Genomic DNA, 16,200 nt, shown 5'->3' on the forward strand with positions numbered 1-16,200 from the left:
TGACTAGCACATGCAAGGGAGTGTGAGATGTGAAATGTGAAATAACCAGGCAAATATGAGTAATTTCAAGTTAGTTCCTATGGCTAAGAGAGTGTGAGGAAGAGCAGTCAGGAAATGAGGTTAATGGAGTAGACAGGGGAAACGATCACAAAGGGTCTTGTATTCAAAGTAGAGAATTTGCCTATTACTGAACTGTGAAATCTAAACTGCCACCAGTTACAAGGTGCACTATGACTTTATGTACTATTAAAAAAGAAAAAAAAAGCTTTCTGCTGGAGTCTATTAACAAGGTTAACAGAATACTCCTGCATAAACATACACTACCAAATGGTAACAATCTCAGTGTAAGATAAAGAAATAAACCAACTATGCAGAAAGAAACAGCAAGGAACTTCATTTCTCAACTTGCCCTTACATGAAAGGAGGAGAGAAAAATCTCCCCCTGAGAAATGAACTCTAAGCAGGTCTGTAGCCTGAACTAAAGCTATCAGTATGGTCTAAAAACAAACAAAACAAACAGGGAAAACTTTAAAGTGGTCTGATGTTGGTAGTTTCCCTAAATGCTTGGCAGAAACAAAAGCAAATTTTCTTTAGATAAACTAGACTTGTATCCAGGACAATAACAATTTAATATGCAATCTTATTTCAAAGATGACCAATAAAAAATGTGCATCTTAGAACAGACAGAAAATAGTCAATCTTCTAGTCAGTCTTAAATCTGGAGGAGTTTCATAATTACCTGGGAACTTTTAAAAATACTTATTACTAGGATGCATACCGATGATTCTCATACAGGTAGGCCTGAAGCAGAGCCCTGGAATCTCTATTTTAACAAGCTACCCAAGGCTTTTTCTTACACAATCAGACAAGATACCAAGACATCAGCATCTGTCTACACCATCAGCTGAAAACTACTGGAGACAATAAAGAACAGCAGGATTTTAAGCCAGAGAATAATTTGATCAGACTGACACTTTAGGAAGACCACTCTGGTGCTGGTGGACTTTGTCGAGAAGGCATATTAGAAGAGGGTAAGGAAAGGCGATGGAGGGATAGTAAATTTAACAGGAGGTTAGTGAAACAGTTCTAGGCAAGAGATGGTGATCATTTAAATAGTAACAATGGGGAGAAAAATAAGATAGTATCAAGGAGGCAGAAACAGAATTTTATAAAAATTAGACGTAGGTAGAGGGGTAGAATCTAATTCTAAAAAACTTCTGAAGACTCACCCCTAATCAGCATTATAGCCACCAGGCCTTTAAAAATAAATCTTAAATTTGAGTACAGCAATCCACCAACTTTTAGTTGTATAATAAAGTTTAAGTACCACACCAAATCCTAATCTACATAAACATCAAATGTTCCAAATGCAACTAATGCTCAAAATGATCTCCCACCTGCAAATTCAGATGTTAAGCATACAGAGATTTTATTCCTTAATGTTTTACATTTCTATTAATCAGTGTGTATGAACTGAAAAATTAAAATCTCTTTGGGCATAGAAAAGAAAGGATATTCACTGGTAGATAAATTACAAACAGAAAACAATGAATCAACAAACTTACGCTGAATATGAATGAACTGTTTTGGCTGTTTAAACTCTCCTTTGTACAAGCGATTGTAATAGTTGACGTTGCTCTCTGCCTCAGGAACTGGAATGACCATGCTCTCTTTTTTTTCTCTAAATACTTGCTGTGCTGAAATAGCTCGCTGTAAATGATGTTCCTGGAAAATGTAAAGTAGGCAACATAAGTCGTTTTAATAATGTTAATTCAATGCATAATTCTATTTAAAATTTACTTTAATAACTGCAAGGTGCTTTAAGAATTATTTATAAATAGTTCCTTCACCACAGAACTATAGAAAACATTGCCATTGATGTCCCTTAATGCTGTACTCATCCTGATATCACCTTAGATATTTATAACTTTAGTAAGTAGAATTTTCTTCAAAGGTTAAATATACACATATTCACAAACTAGAATTTAACATCTCAATTACAAGAAAATCGATCCCGTTTGCTAAATTAACAGAGGTGTTTGGCACCAATACCAGAAATACGGGAACACATGCAAATGACAGGAAAAGAATTGTGCCACAGGTTTTAATTATCTTCTGCATTTACACACCTGAACTTTAACAGTACAAACTAATTGGAAAAAAAAAAAAAAAGGAAAGAAAAAACCATATTCAACAGACTACATTACTATCACAGCAGGAAATATTTCTAAACTAAGGTTAAACAAAAGTTCCTATGAAATACATCTTGATTGCAGTAACTTTTATTGCGCCTCTACCACTTAATGCCTACTTTCTCCCAACCACAAAAGGGACCAATGCCGTTCCCAACAAAGCAGTATTACTTTGTAGACGGCAAATTAGGTCATATCACTCCCCAATAAATTCCCTTCATACTCAGGTTAAAATTATCACTGACTTATAAGGCCTTATTTCTCTCTGACTTCTCCCTACCCATCCTTTATCCTAGCCACACTACCTTTCCTTAAGGTTCCTAAATTGCCAAATGGATTGCTTCTGAAATTCCTTTAAGTCTCAACTTATCAGAGATGGCTTCTGTGATTTCTTTATCTAAAAGATAAAAGAGTACTGGCTAAGAATTTTTTTTATCGGTGTCATTCTTTCAACACTTTTCAGAGCATCTAGGAGACACCAGATACTACTCCTATTACTCAGAATTGTTAAAAGTGGATGAGACAGACTCTGCTATGAAGCAACTTAGCTGGTAGAAGAGAGATATCTCAGTATGCAATCATGTTTGGGCTTGACAAGCATGTCTCCTCAATTAGTGAAAGACTGTCTAAGGAGGATAGAGAAATATATCCAAAGAAAGTAAAATCTAAACTAAGACTTTCAGGATCAATAGGGATTTAGCAAGGCAAAAGAGAGAGAAAAAAAAAAAAAAAAAAAAAAAAAAATCCAGGCAGAGAAAACACAGCGTCCAAAATGGACAAAAGCTCAGAGACATTCAATAAAAGGCAAGCAGTTGAGGTAAGTGACAGGCAAGTGGATGCTACCTTACATTTGAAGAGTTTCTCCATTTTCCATACCAGGAAGAAATACATTTTCTTCATAGGGTGGGATCCCAAGTTGGAACATTAAACACACTTCCCTATACAAATATTACTATCAATTTAGAGTTGATTAGTAACAATTTTTGAGTTAACTAAAAAATTGTGAGAGGATCAAATACACCCACAAACAGTATCAAGAAATTAGGAAAGCCAGGTTTTGAAAGAGCAATTTCTGCATTATTTAAGCCTATACTTTTCTATTACCTTGCTGACATTTCACCTCTCCTGGTCAAATAAAGTGATTCAATATGTGATGCCACCTTGTATTTATATAATGTTTTATACTTCTCAAAGTATATCCACAATCACATGCTTATTATTATGCTTATGCTTATTAGCTCCTCAAAATTTTGAGACAGGGATAGATACTATTACATTAATGAGACTCAAGAAACAAATTATTTGCTCTTAGTTGTGGTATAAATTACATGAGGGAGTCAAATTTCAGGACTCTGACTTAAGTATTCTTTGATTATTCCATCTTTACTAGAATGGGCTATTAAAAATTTTTAAAAAATCTTTTAATTCTAGTAATCTAGAAATATGGTTGACAAGAGGAACTGAGCTAACTGGTGACACATTTTTGATTTGAAGAGATTCCTTCTCCTCTAAGTACAAAACATTTTTAGGTATTATCCAATTACTGAAATACATCTTTAATAGACGAAGATTTAATATTATTTTAATTTTACATGTGAGGAAATTTAAAAATAGACCATAGATGACTCTCTTCTTAACACAGCTGGCAGATGACAGAGCTGCAGCCAGAAATTAAGGAGCCGACCATGACACACTCCCCCATTTTAATTTACAGACCAAATTTAGCTCTAAAAATAAATTCTCAGCTATCATTTCCTTCCCCATATTATCAGACAGCTTCTCAAACTAAAAACTCAGAAAAACACAATAATAATATGGCTTCTAGAGGCCTGTGTTTCATATAATAACCACAGTCAGTGACAAACATACAAAATCCTGGAAGCAGGTAGAAGAGTTTTCATTTATCTTTATTAGGGCAAGCAGTTGGTAGGAATAATGTTGATTCCCTGTTACATCCTGCATTATATGTTGGTGAGGTTACCTGGGTTTTTAAAAGCATATTAAAAACCAAGCATGACTTGATTTCTTTTCCATTAAGAAGGCATTCTTTTGACCCACCAACTCCACTTTTGAAATACAAATGGGCAACAATGACTAAATAAAATGTTCATCAGTGGCTCAGTTGATTAAGCGTCTGACTCTGGATTTAGGCTCAGATCATGATCTCATGGTTGTGAGACTGAGCCCCATGCTGGGCTCTGCACTAAGCATGGAACCTCCCTGGGATTCTCTTTCTCTCTTACCTGGCCCTGTCCCCCAAATGCTCTCTCTCTTAAAATAAGTAAATAATAATAATAATAATAATAATAATAATAATAATAAATGGCATTATTTAAACACCAAAAAAAAAAAAAAAACCCATGAAGTCTAAATGGGAATGAGTAGGGAATTATGAAAATTTTTAATTTTTATTTTATATTTATATAACATAATTTTATTATATATAATTATATATATACTATAATTTTATATATCATAAAATAACATGTATAAATATAAATGAATATGTGTGTAGAGAAAACAGACTAGAAGAATACAGTCTTTTATATACCACAAAATCCTTTTTAGGTGGGTCTTATATTCTTCTGTGTGTGTCTGCTCTCTATTTTCTGAAATAAATCTGTATTAGTTTTTAAGTTTAAATAGTGATATAAAAGCTTTGCGTCTGAAATTGAAGGGACTCACCACCAATACACAAAGTCACTTCTTATGATTACTTTGACATTCTAAAATAACCTTTCAAAACTTACTATGTTATACCTAAATAAACATTTTTTTTCTAGATATTTACATTCTTTGTACCTTCTGTTTTTCCTAGTAATGTGTGAAATTATATGATAAATCATTAAAAGAAAATGAAAATAAACTAAATAACTCATGACTTTTAGTCATATATAAATACTACCAAGCACAATCTTGCAAAGTGCAGGAGAGAATTTTGTTTTTTCTTTTGGAGAGGAGTAAATTAAAGTTCTATGACTACATCGGCAGAAATCAGCAGTGCTGAAATGTGAATTTTTGTATGTGTATCTCTATTCCATCTTACCAAGCTCAAGCAGCCCCAACTTGTTGGGTCTTAGAATGTATTAATTGAGATAGGCGGCATACAAAATCAAAGATTATTCATTGCTATTTTAAAAATTCACATGCAAAACCCCCAGCAAAAGACAGCAAACTGAATCACTACATTTATCTACTTCACCACCCTACAATAGTAAACTTAACAGGAAAGGACTAAGATGCTTATAAAGCCACAATAACAAAGAGAATGAAAAATAAGCCATCAGCACAAAACAAAGTGTAGCAAAATCCTAGGAGATCAAAATCAAAAGATCAAGTTTTGAATCCCTGCAGAGAAGGAAAAAAACAAAAACTGAGCCCATCTGTCCTGCAGAAAACAAGATAATGGGGATTTTGAAACACTAGCTAGAAACAGCTAGAATAAGACAAGTCCTTCTTTGCCTATTCCTCAAAAAGGAGATCATTCTACACAAACAGAAGAGGGCACCACAGAACCAGTAAAACTGTGAACTACACACTTAACTACAAAAATGAAGAGAAAACCTAGAAGTCTATGTTATTATTAAAAATAAAATTTAAAAAAATGCAACTATGGTTCTAATGATAAATTCTTTCCACTCTGCATGAGGGAAGAACAGAAAAAAACTTCAAGAAAAATACACCAAACTTAAATATGCCCCAAAGAAACATCTAGGGATATGAAAAATATCTTTGAATCAGAAACTCAAAAACTAAGATGAGAGGAGGGTAAAAGACTCAGGAAAAAATGGGAAGAGTTGAGTAACTCAGGAAAAAAAGAAAAGACAATTATCTCAAGAGACAAAGACTGAAATTACTAGTAGCCAGGTACAAAATATACTCAAACAAAAACGTGTTGCATAAAGGTTGTCAAAGGACCAAGAGAATGAAAATCAGGTAAAGAAAGTAGTAAAATGAATAAGAAAGATGGTAAGATGTAAAAAGAGACAAAGAAGGAAAGACAGTCATATAAGTGGAGTCTCTGATGAAGAAAAACAATGCAACAGAACTAATTTTTTAAATTATTATTATTGAGAGACAGAGAGAGACAGGGCATGAGCATGGGAGGGGCAGAGAGAGGAGGAGACACAGAATCTGAAGGGGGCCCCAGGCTCCGAGCCGTCAGCACAGAGCCCAATGCGAGGCTCTAACTCACAAACCGAGCAAGATCATGACCTGAGCCAAAGTCAGACGCTTAACCAACTGAGCCACCCAGGCATCCTTCAGAACTAATATTTAAAACACCCCCTACCAAATGTCTGGAAGATATGAATCTGCATATTGAAAAAAGCCCACCAGGGAGCAAGATGGCATACAAAACTCTGCACCACCACAGACACAAACTGACAGTGCTTGGTGCAAACGGGAGAAAACACTCTGCTCACAGCTACTCTCTTGGGAGGGAAAGGGAAGAGTAGAATGCACATCCAACATTCCAGCTTTTGGGGAAACTGCCTAAGGGACTATAACTTCTGTCTCCCCTAAATCAGAGGACTGAATGAACCAACATTCTTTGGATGCCTGGTAATGGTGGAGAACAAAAGAGAGCTCAAGCTCAGAGCCTTGTTGCAGCACCAAAGAAGGTATGGTACTTCAGCGAGACCAAGGGGAATTAAAGATTACAAGCTCCAGAAAACCAGTAACACTCTCTAACTAGGAAATTATGTGCACATGCCCAGAGAAGATGTATCTCCAGAAAAGGTCTGGAAGGGCTTCCAGATTCCCTGTCTGGAACGGAAAAAGGTCTTCCCTGGTATGAAGCCAATTTTTAGACACTGGGAGAGGTGGCTATTTTTTAAAATGGACAAATTAGGGGCAGCTGGCTGGCTTGGTAGGATGTGACTCCTCCTGCTCTCAGGGTTGTGGGTTCAAGCTCCACTTTGGATGTGGAGATTACAAAAAATAAATTAAAAAAAAAATTGAAAACTAGGGGCGCTCAGGTGGCTCAGTTGATTAAGTGTCCAACTTTGGCTCAGGTCATGATCTCATGCTTCACGAGTTTGAGCCCTGCTTCGGGCTTTGTGCTGACAGCTCAGAGCCTGGAGCCTGCTTTATATCCTGTTTCTCCCTCTCTCTTTTTCTCTCTCTCTGCCCCTCCCCTGCTCGTGCTCGTTCTCTCTCTCTCTCTCTCCCTCTCTCTCAAATAAATAAGAAACATTTAAAAAATAAAAAATTAAAAAATTAAAAACTAAAAAAATAAAATGCACAAATTATAGCAAAAAACAGGATGAGAGAAATACAGCTCAAAGAACAAAATATATCTCCCAAAAATGACCCTAAAGAAATGGAGATGTGTGAATTATTTGACAACAAATTTAAAATAATCTTTAAAAAATAATAAAATAAAATAAAATAATCATCTTAATGAAGCTCAATGTGCTACAAAAAACCATAAAAAGACAACTAAATGAAATCAGGGAAACTGATGCATGACAAAATGAGAATAGCAACAAAGAGATAGGAAATACAAAAAAGAACCAAACAGAAATTATGGAGCTGAAGATTGCAATAACTAAATTGAAAAATCCACCAGATGGATTCAAAAGCATTCTTCATCAGGCAGAGGAAAGAATTAGTGAACTCAAAGATCGATCATTTGAAATAATTTAGTCAGAGGAACAAAAAAAGGGGAAAAAAATGAAGCCTAAGAGATTTATAGGACACTAATGACAGACCAATATATGCATTAATGAACCAAAAGGAGAAAAGAGAAAGGAGCAGTGAGCTTGTTTGAAGAAATAATGCCTGAAAATGAAATCTGGGGAAGAATATGGACATTCAAATTTAAAAAGCTCAAATAATGCCAACAAAGATGAATTCAAAGAAACCCACACTAAGATACACTGTAATCAAACTGTCAAAAGTTCAAAGACAAAGAGGGAATCTTGAAAGCAGCAAGGGAACAGCAAGTCATCATGTACAAGGGAACACCCATAAAATCATCAGCAATTTCTCATCAGAACTATTACAAGCCAGAAAGGAGTGGGCTGATATATTCAAAGTGCTGGGGAAAAAAACTGCCAACCAAGATACTGTATCTGGAAAAACTGCCCTTCAAAAATAAGTAAAGAATAAAAACCCACTCAGGTAAAAAATAGATGAGGGAATTCATCTCTAATAGACCTACCTTGTAAGAATTGCTAAAAGGAGTCCCTTCCAGTTGAAACAAAAAGACACTAGAGAGCAACACAAAAATATCCAAAAACATAAAAATCTCTAGTAAAGGTATATATAGACAAATACAGAATCTTGGAATACTGTAATGGTGGTACATAAGTCACTTTTAATTCTGGTATAGAACTTAAAAGATAAAAGCATAAAAACAGGTATTAAACATAAAACTATGTTGATGACACAAAACATAAAAAAAATTTAACTTATGACCAATAATTTTAAAGCAGGGAAAGAGATGTAAACAGCTTGAGCTTTTCTATGTAACCGAATTTACAAGTTTAAAAAAGACTGTTAGGATCTATACAAAGTTTTATGTAATACTGATGGTTTACTCACAAAAAATACCTACGGAAGATCCACAGAAGAAAATGAGAAAAGAATCAAAGCAGGTCACTTTGTGTTAATGAAACACAAAGGAAGAGTAGCAAAAGAGGAAAAGAGGGACAAAATAACTACAAGATAAATAGAAAACAATAAAATGGCAAGAGTAAGTCCCTCAGTATTAGTAATTATTCTAAATGTAAGTGGATTAAACTCTCCAATCAAAAAACATAGAGTAAATGGGCCACCTGGGTGGCTCAGTCAGTTAAGCAGTTAAGCATCTAACTTTGGCTCAGGTCATGATCTCATGGTTTAAGAGTTCGAGCCCTGTATCAGGCTCTCTGCTGCCAGCACAGAGCCTGCTCTGGATCTTGTCCCCCTCCTCCCATCCCCTTTCTCTTACTCTCTGTCTCTCTCAAAAATAAACACTAAAAACAAAAACAAAAACAAAACCCAAAGATTAAAAAAACAACAACAACGAAGAGTGACTGAACAGACTGCTATACACTGTCTACAAGGCACTCACTTTAGATAGAAGAACATATATAACCATAAATGAAGGGATGGAAAAACATATTCCATTCAAATAGTAACCAAAAAAGAACAGGAGTGACCATACCTAGATCAAAAGACATTACACAATGATAAATCAGACAGCTCACCAGAAAATTATGACAATTATGAATATATGTTACATGCACCTAACAGGAGTGCACCAAAATTTGTGAAACAATGGCAGAATTAAAGGGAGAAAAAATAAGACAATCAATAGGAGATTTCAATACCCTGCTTTATAATGGATAGATCAACCAGAGTATCAGTAAGGAAAAAGAGGACTTGAACAACACTAGAGAGCAAATAAACTAACATACATATCCAGAACACTCCACCCAACAAGAGCAGAATACACATTTTTCTCAAACACACACACAGAACATTCTCCAGGAGAGATCATGTGTTAGGCCACAAAACAACTTTCATAAAATTTAAGAAAAGATGAAATCATACCAAGTATCTTTTCCAACCACAATGGAATAAAACTAGAAATCAACAGCAAAAGGAAAACTGGAAAATGCACAAATATGTGGAAATTGAACACACTTCTGAGCAATCAGTGGATCAAAAAAGAAATCATAAGGGAATTCAGAAAATACTCAAGACATGAAAACACAACATAACAAACCTTAAGTGATGCAGCAAAGGCAGTATTAAGAGGGAAGTTTATAGCAGTAAATTCCTACTTACATTAGAAAAGAAAGATCTCAAATCAACAACCTAACTCAACACCTCAAATAACTAGGAAAAAGAACAAAACCTGAAGTTTACAAAAGTTAAGTAAATAGTACAGATTAGAGCAGAAAAAAGTAAAATAGAGAATAGAACAAAAAAATTTAATGAAACTAAAAACTGTTTGGAAAAAGCCAAAAAAACTGACAAAACTGTAGCTATGTGAACTAAGAAAAAGTCCCCCAAACCAGAAAAAGATGACATTAAATGAGAAAAAGAATCATAAGAGACTACTACAAATAATTATGCACCAACAAACAGGGCATCTAGAAAAAACAGACAAATTTCTAGAAACATATAGCCTACCAAGACTAAATCATAACAAATAAAAAAATCTAAATAAACCTGTAATTAGGAAGGATATTAAGTCAATAATCAAAAACATCCCAAGGTATTTGAAAAGAAAAGCTCAACACAGATGGCTCCACTGGTGAATTCTGCCAACATCTAAAGAATCAATACCAATCCTTATCAAGCACTTGTCAAATAACTGAGGAGGAAAAACTTCCAAATTCATTTAACAAGGCTAGTATCACCCTCATACCAGAATCAGACAAGTACTACAAGGGGAGGTGGGAAAAATGAGTAAAGGTGGTCAAAAGGTACAAACTCCCAATTACAATCTTAATAAATTCTGGGGATGTAATGTACAGCATAGTGACTATAGTTAAAAATACTGTATTCTCTCCTTGAAAGTTGCTAGGAAAGTAACTCTTAAAAGTTATTCAAAAATGTTCATGGATTGTAATACTTAATAAAAGAACTACCATAAGATCCAGCAATCCCACTTACAGGTATATATCCAAAAGAACTGAAAACAGGATTTAGAAGAGATATTTACATATCCACATTCAGTGCAGTATTACACGCAACAGCCAGTGGTGGAAGAAACCCAAATGTTTACTAACAGATGAATGGAAAAACAAAATGTGGTGTACACATATAACAGAACATTAGCTTTAAAAGGAAGGAAATTCTGACAGATGCTATAACATGGATGAACCTTGAGGACATTATGCTAAGTGAAATAAGCCAGTCCTGGTCACAAAAAGGCAAATATTGCATGATTTCACTTAAGTGTGGTCTAAAGTAAATTCTTTTTTTTAAAGATTTTATTTTACTAAAAATTCTTTTTATGTTTATTTTTGGGAGAGAGAGAGAGACACCAAGCATGCAAGGGGGGAGGGGGGGAGAGAGAGAGAGAGAGAGACAGAGACGCAGAATCCAAAGCAGATTCCAGGCTCTGAGCTTTCAGTACAGAGCTCAACGCAGGGCTTGAAATCATGAACTGTGAGATATGACTTGAGCTGAAGTTGGATACTTAAATTCAGCTCCCCAGGCACCCCTAAAAAGACTCATTTTTAAAGTAATCTCTACACCTCTACACCTAACATGGGGCTCAAACTCACAACCCCAAGATTAAGACTTGCATGCTCTACTGACTGAGCCAGCCAGGTACCTCTAAAGTAGTCAAATTCTTAAAAATAGAAAGTAGAATGGTAGTTGCTAGAGACTGGAAGAAGAGGAAAAAATAAACTGTTGTTCAACGGGTACAGTTGCAGTTTTCCAAGAAGAAAAAGTGCTTGATACCTGTTGCATAACACTGTGCATAGTACTGTACACTTAAATATGGTTTAGATGGTAAACTTTAGGTTATGAGTTCTTCACAACATTGAAAAAAAAAAAAAAAAGCTTATTAAGTACCTGGCAAAAGTAATCCAGAACAACAACCAATTCTGACATATATTTGAATAAAACTATTTCAAAACTAATGAAAAAATCCTCAAGGCCTCTAAATAAACAATAATAGTAACAAAAATAGTACTTATTATAAATTAATGTTAGTACAGTAACTCAAATGGCAAAAAAATAAAATCAGACTAAAATCACACTTCAAAAACAACATAATGCAAAGCATCAATGAAGCAACATTTTTAGAAAGCTCAATGAAAGATATGAACCAAGGATTTTATACCCACCTAAGTTGTCCTTCAAGTATCAAGGCAACAGAAGAAACTTAAGAATTCTATTGGGCACTTTTGACAAATCTACTAGAATATCACTGTTAAATAAAAATATAATGCAAGCCACACATGTGAGCCATATACTTAAATTTTCTAATAGCCACACTTAAAAGAGTAAAAAACAGATGAAAGTAATTTTAATAATACATTTTATCTAAGCCAATTACACATCTATAACATTATTGTTTCAACATGCCATCAAAGTTTTTTTCTCCCATGCCAAAATCTAGTGTGCATTTTACACGTATAGAACATTTAAATTCGAACTAGCCATATTTCAAGTGCTCAACAGCCACAAATGACTACTGGCTACATACTCCACAGTATAATACATCTTCATCTTGGCTTCATCCAACAAGAGGCAACCAAGAGGCAACTCTAATAAAATTTTACTTACACACACACACACACACACACACACACACACCTCTCATAGATGGTCAAAGGATGAAAGACTAATGTACAAATATCTGCACACTAAAGTGGAAATAATGCAACTAAAAACAGATGGACGGAGTGCCTGGGTGGCTCATCAGTTGAGTGTCCAACTTCGGTTCAGGTCATGGTCTCATGATTCATGAGTTCACACCCTACATCGGGCTCACTGCTGTCACACAGATCCACTTCGGATCCTTTGTCCCCCCCCCCCCCCGCCTCTCCCCCGCTCACACACTTGTACTCTCTCTTTCAAAAATAAATATTTAAAAAAAAAAAAAGAAGGAAAAAAAGCCTTCTCAAATAGAAAATATAATCCTTTTAGATAAGAGTAGAGAAACATGCACTATAACACAATACAAAAAAACTGTTAAATATTATAGTAAGAGTTGGGACCAAATGTATTCAGTCCTATCAATAAATATGAATGGACTTATCTATGAAAACAAAAAAATTTTCTACTTGTTTAATAAGACTCAACTATATGCTGTGTACAACATCCCCCCCCCCCAAAAAAAAAGTGGTTGGGGGAAAAAGCAAAATTAAAGGAATGAATGAAAGTTTACCAAGTAATGGAAAACAGTAAGAAAGACAAACAGATCCTCATTATTAGATAAGTAGAGTTCAAGTCAAATAGCATTAAGCATGACCCAAACCCACAATTCACAATAAGGGTTTTTAATATCTACATATCATTCATGAATGTCTATATCTATAAATTTTGGATATCCATACAGATTTAAGAATATCTATACATCAAATGACACAGCAACCATTTTATAAAGCAAAAGCTACAGGATATGTAAGGACCGATAAATAAAAACACAGTACTAATATTAACTAACTTTACCACACCACTCCCAGCATAAGGTAAGTCAAATGGACAAAGAATAAGCATGGACCTAAGCACCGACCTAACTTTAATAAGGCAGATCTTATAGCCATATATCAAACTTTACACCTAATGCTCCTCAAGTTCACAAGCAACTGATAAATGTAATCATTTATCAGTTAAGAATTACAAAGACTAGGGTATTATGAATGGAGTAAAAGGGATAAGGAAAGAGACAATTCTGAGTAAACCCCTTTGTATGGTTTTGAAGTTTTAAAACCTTATTAATGTTCAACATGCCCTAAAGATAATTAAAATCAACAAGGATGTGGGGAGAAACCAAAATAGTACACAAGGAGAAACAACAAATAAACCTCCCTCAATAGAAATGAATATTCCATACATCCACAATGAAGAGAATGGGAAACAAAGGTATTTAGGTTCCTTTGGAAAATAATGATTTGAAATTCATCTTTAAAGCTTTGACAACATATACTTCAAAGGACTGTTGTGATGGTTATGTAAGTTTAAAAGGTGTTCAGAAGAGCTCATGGCACATTCTAAGGGATAAAAGTTACCTGTTGTTATTAAAACATATCAGAGAACTACAATCCTTGAAACAGTGGAGTTTTAAGAACAAGATAAAAAAAATTTAGAAATTTTGACAATTAAAACCCTTTTTTCAACACTCATTCATAACATAAAATTCCCTGAAAGAAGGAAATGTCCTGAACCTGATAAAAAGCAGGCACCCATGGAAAACCTATACTTAATAACCATACTTAATGGTCAAAGACTGAATGCTTTCCTCAAGTTCAAGTTCAAGCCAAGGAAGTCTGTTCTCACCACTTGTAGCCCACATTTCACCTAAGATTCTAGTCAGTACAATGAGAGAAGAAAAACAAACACAGACATGTAGACTGGGAAAGAAGTAAAATTATTTGTACATGATATGGTTCATGTAGGGAGACAATCCTGGGGTATCTCAAAGGCTCCTAGGGCTAAAAAATGAATTAACAAAGTTGCAAGTCAATATTAAACACTCAAGTAAATTTCCATAGATCAGTATCTGAAAAATGTAAATAAAAAGCAATACCACTTACAACAGCATCAAAACTACTAAATGCTTAGAGACAGACTTAACAAATTATGTGTAAAACTTACACAGCAACATAAATGTAAGTATTACATGTTCCTGGATTGGAGGGTTCAATGCTGTTCCAAAAAAATTTTACTTGGGTAGATTTTCCCCTAAATTATTTAAATTTCTAATAAATCCCTATCAAAGCCCTACCACGTTTGTTCCTTTTTTTTTTAACAGAAATGGACAAATTGATTATAAAATTCATATAGAAAGGCAAAAGAAAAATAGCCAAAATAACTCTGAAAAAGAATAAATGTGAAAGACATACACAATCTGACTACTAAATCATAAGTTTTAAATTATAAAGCTAAATTAATCAACATCACTAGCATATGAGCACATAAAACAACAGAAAAGTCTAGAAATAGACCCACATACACACAGATAATGAATTTGAGACAAAGGTGTCAATCAATGGGGGAATTAAATGAGGGTAAGGATAGTCTTTTCAACAAATGGTTTGAACATGAGTTTGGGGGAAAAATGAGCCGATACTCTTAACTCATACTTTACACAAAAATTAACTCAAAATAGATCACAGACTCTAAATATAAAGCCTAAACTTATATCTGTAAGAAAATATAGAAGAAAAATTTTAGCAACCCTGGTTTTGGCAAAGACTTCTTAGGACACAAAATGCATTGATTATAAATGAAAGAACTGACAAATTAGACTTCCTAAAAATTCAAAAATTATGCCATTTAAAATACAAGAAAATGAAAAGACATGCCAGACTGAGAAAAATATTCACAATACATATGTGAGCCCTTCTATGCAGAATATATAAAGAACAGTTATATCTCAATAATAAACCAACCCAATTTTTTTTTAACAAAATGAGTCCATGATTTAAACAGAAACTTCACAAAGCACAGTAATAACCAATGAGCACTTGAAAAGATGAACATCTTTGTATCAGAAAAATGAAAAATAAACCCATAGAAAGTTTTGATTACACACTCACAAAATGACTAAAATTAAGAAACTGGCAACACCAACTGTTGGTGGCAATGTCAAATGATATCACCCCTAAGGAAAACTATTGGGTAGTTTCTTATACAGTATAAATATACCCTTATCACATGACCCAACCATCTTACTGCTAAGTACGTACCCAAGAAGTGAAACACATGTTCACAAACAACTTGCACATGGATGTTAACTGCTATTTTGCTCACAACAACCAAAAATTGGAAACAATACAAATGTATATCAACAGATACATAGACAAAATGAATACATTCATTCATTGGAATACTACTCAGTTAAAGGGGGGGAGGGGTCAAACTAATCACACACACACACACACACACACACACACACACACACCCATAGGCACAACAATGAATTATATCAAAAGTATGCTGAGAAATAACCAGACACAAACAGCCATATACTGTTATGGTTCCATGTATAAGATGTTTGTGGACAGAGTAAACTAACCTATAGTGATCAAAATCAGATCAGGAGTTGACTGAAATGGGGGTGGAGGACAGGACTACAAAAGGGCTCAATGGGGACTTTTGTAGGGAATGAAAATGTTCTACTTATTTTTTGGAAGGGTGGTTACACAGATATATTTGTTTATTAAAACACAGAACCACACACAAAATAAATGCTTTATGCTGTATGTAAATCACTTCAATAAAGGTGATTTTTAAAACGAAGAAGAGGGGCAACTGACTGGCTCAGTCGGTAGAGCATGCCAATCTTGATGTCAGGGTTGTGAGTTCAAGGCCCACATTGGGCTTT

At 34.4% G+C, this 16,200-nt stretch overlaps 1 protein-coding gene across 3 annotated transcripts in view; it reads right to left on the minus strand.

Moving 5' to 3' along the window:
• EPC2 (enhancer of polycomb 2) overlaps positions 1 to 16,200 on the minus strand; it is a 122,326-nt gene that overhangs the window by 71,922 nt on the left and 34,204 nt on the right. For all 3 annotated transcript variants that reach the window (XM_060626439.2, XM_060626440.2, XM_060626438.2), the window contains exon 2: positions 1,566 to 1,725. In XM_060626439.2, coding sequence (XP_060482422.1) covers positions 1,566 to 1,725 — 160 coding nt within the window. The remainder of the gene's footprint in view (positions 1 to 1,565; positions 1,726 to 16,200) is intronic.

Source organism: Panthera onca, chromosome C1, assembly GCF_046562875.1.
Source record: "Panthera onca isolate mPanOnc1 chromosome C1, mPanOnc1 haplotype 2, whole genome shotgun sequence".
Lineage (NCBI taxonomy): Eukaryota > Metazoa > Chordata > Mammalia > Carnivora > Felidae > Panthera > Panthera onca.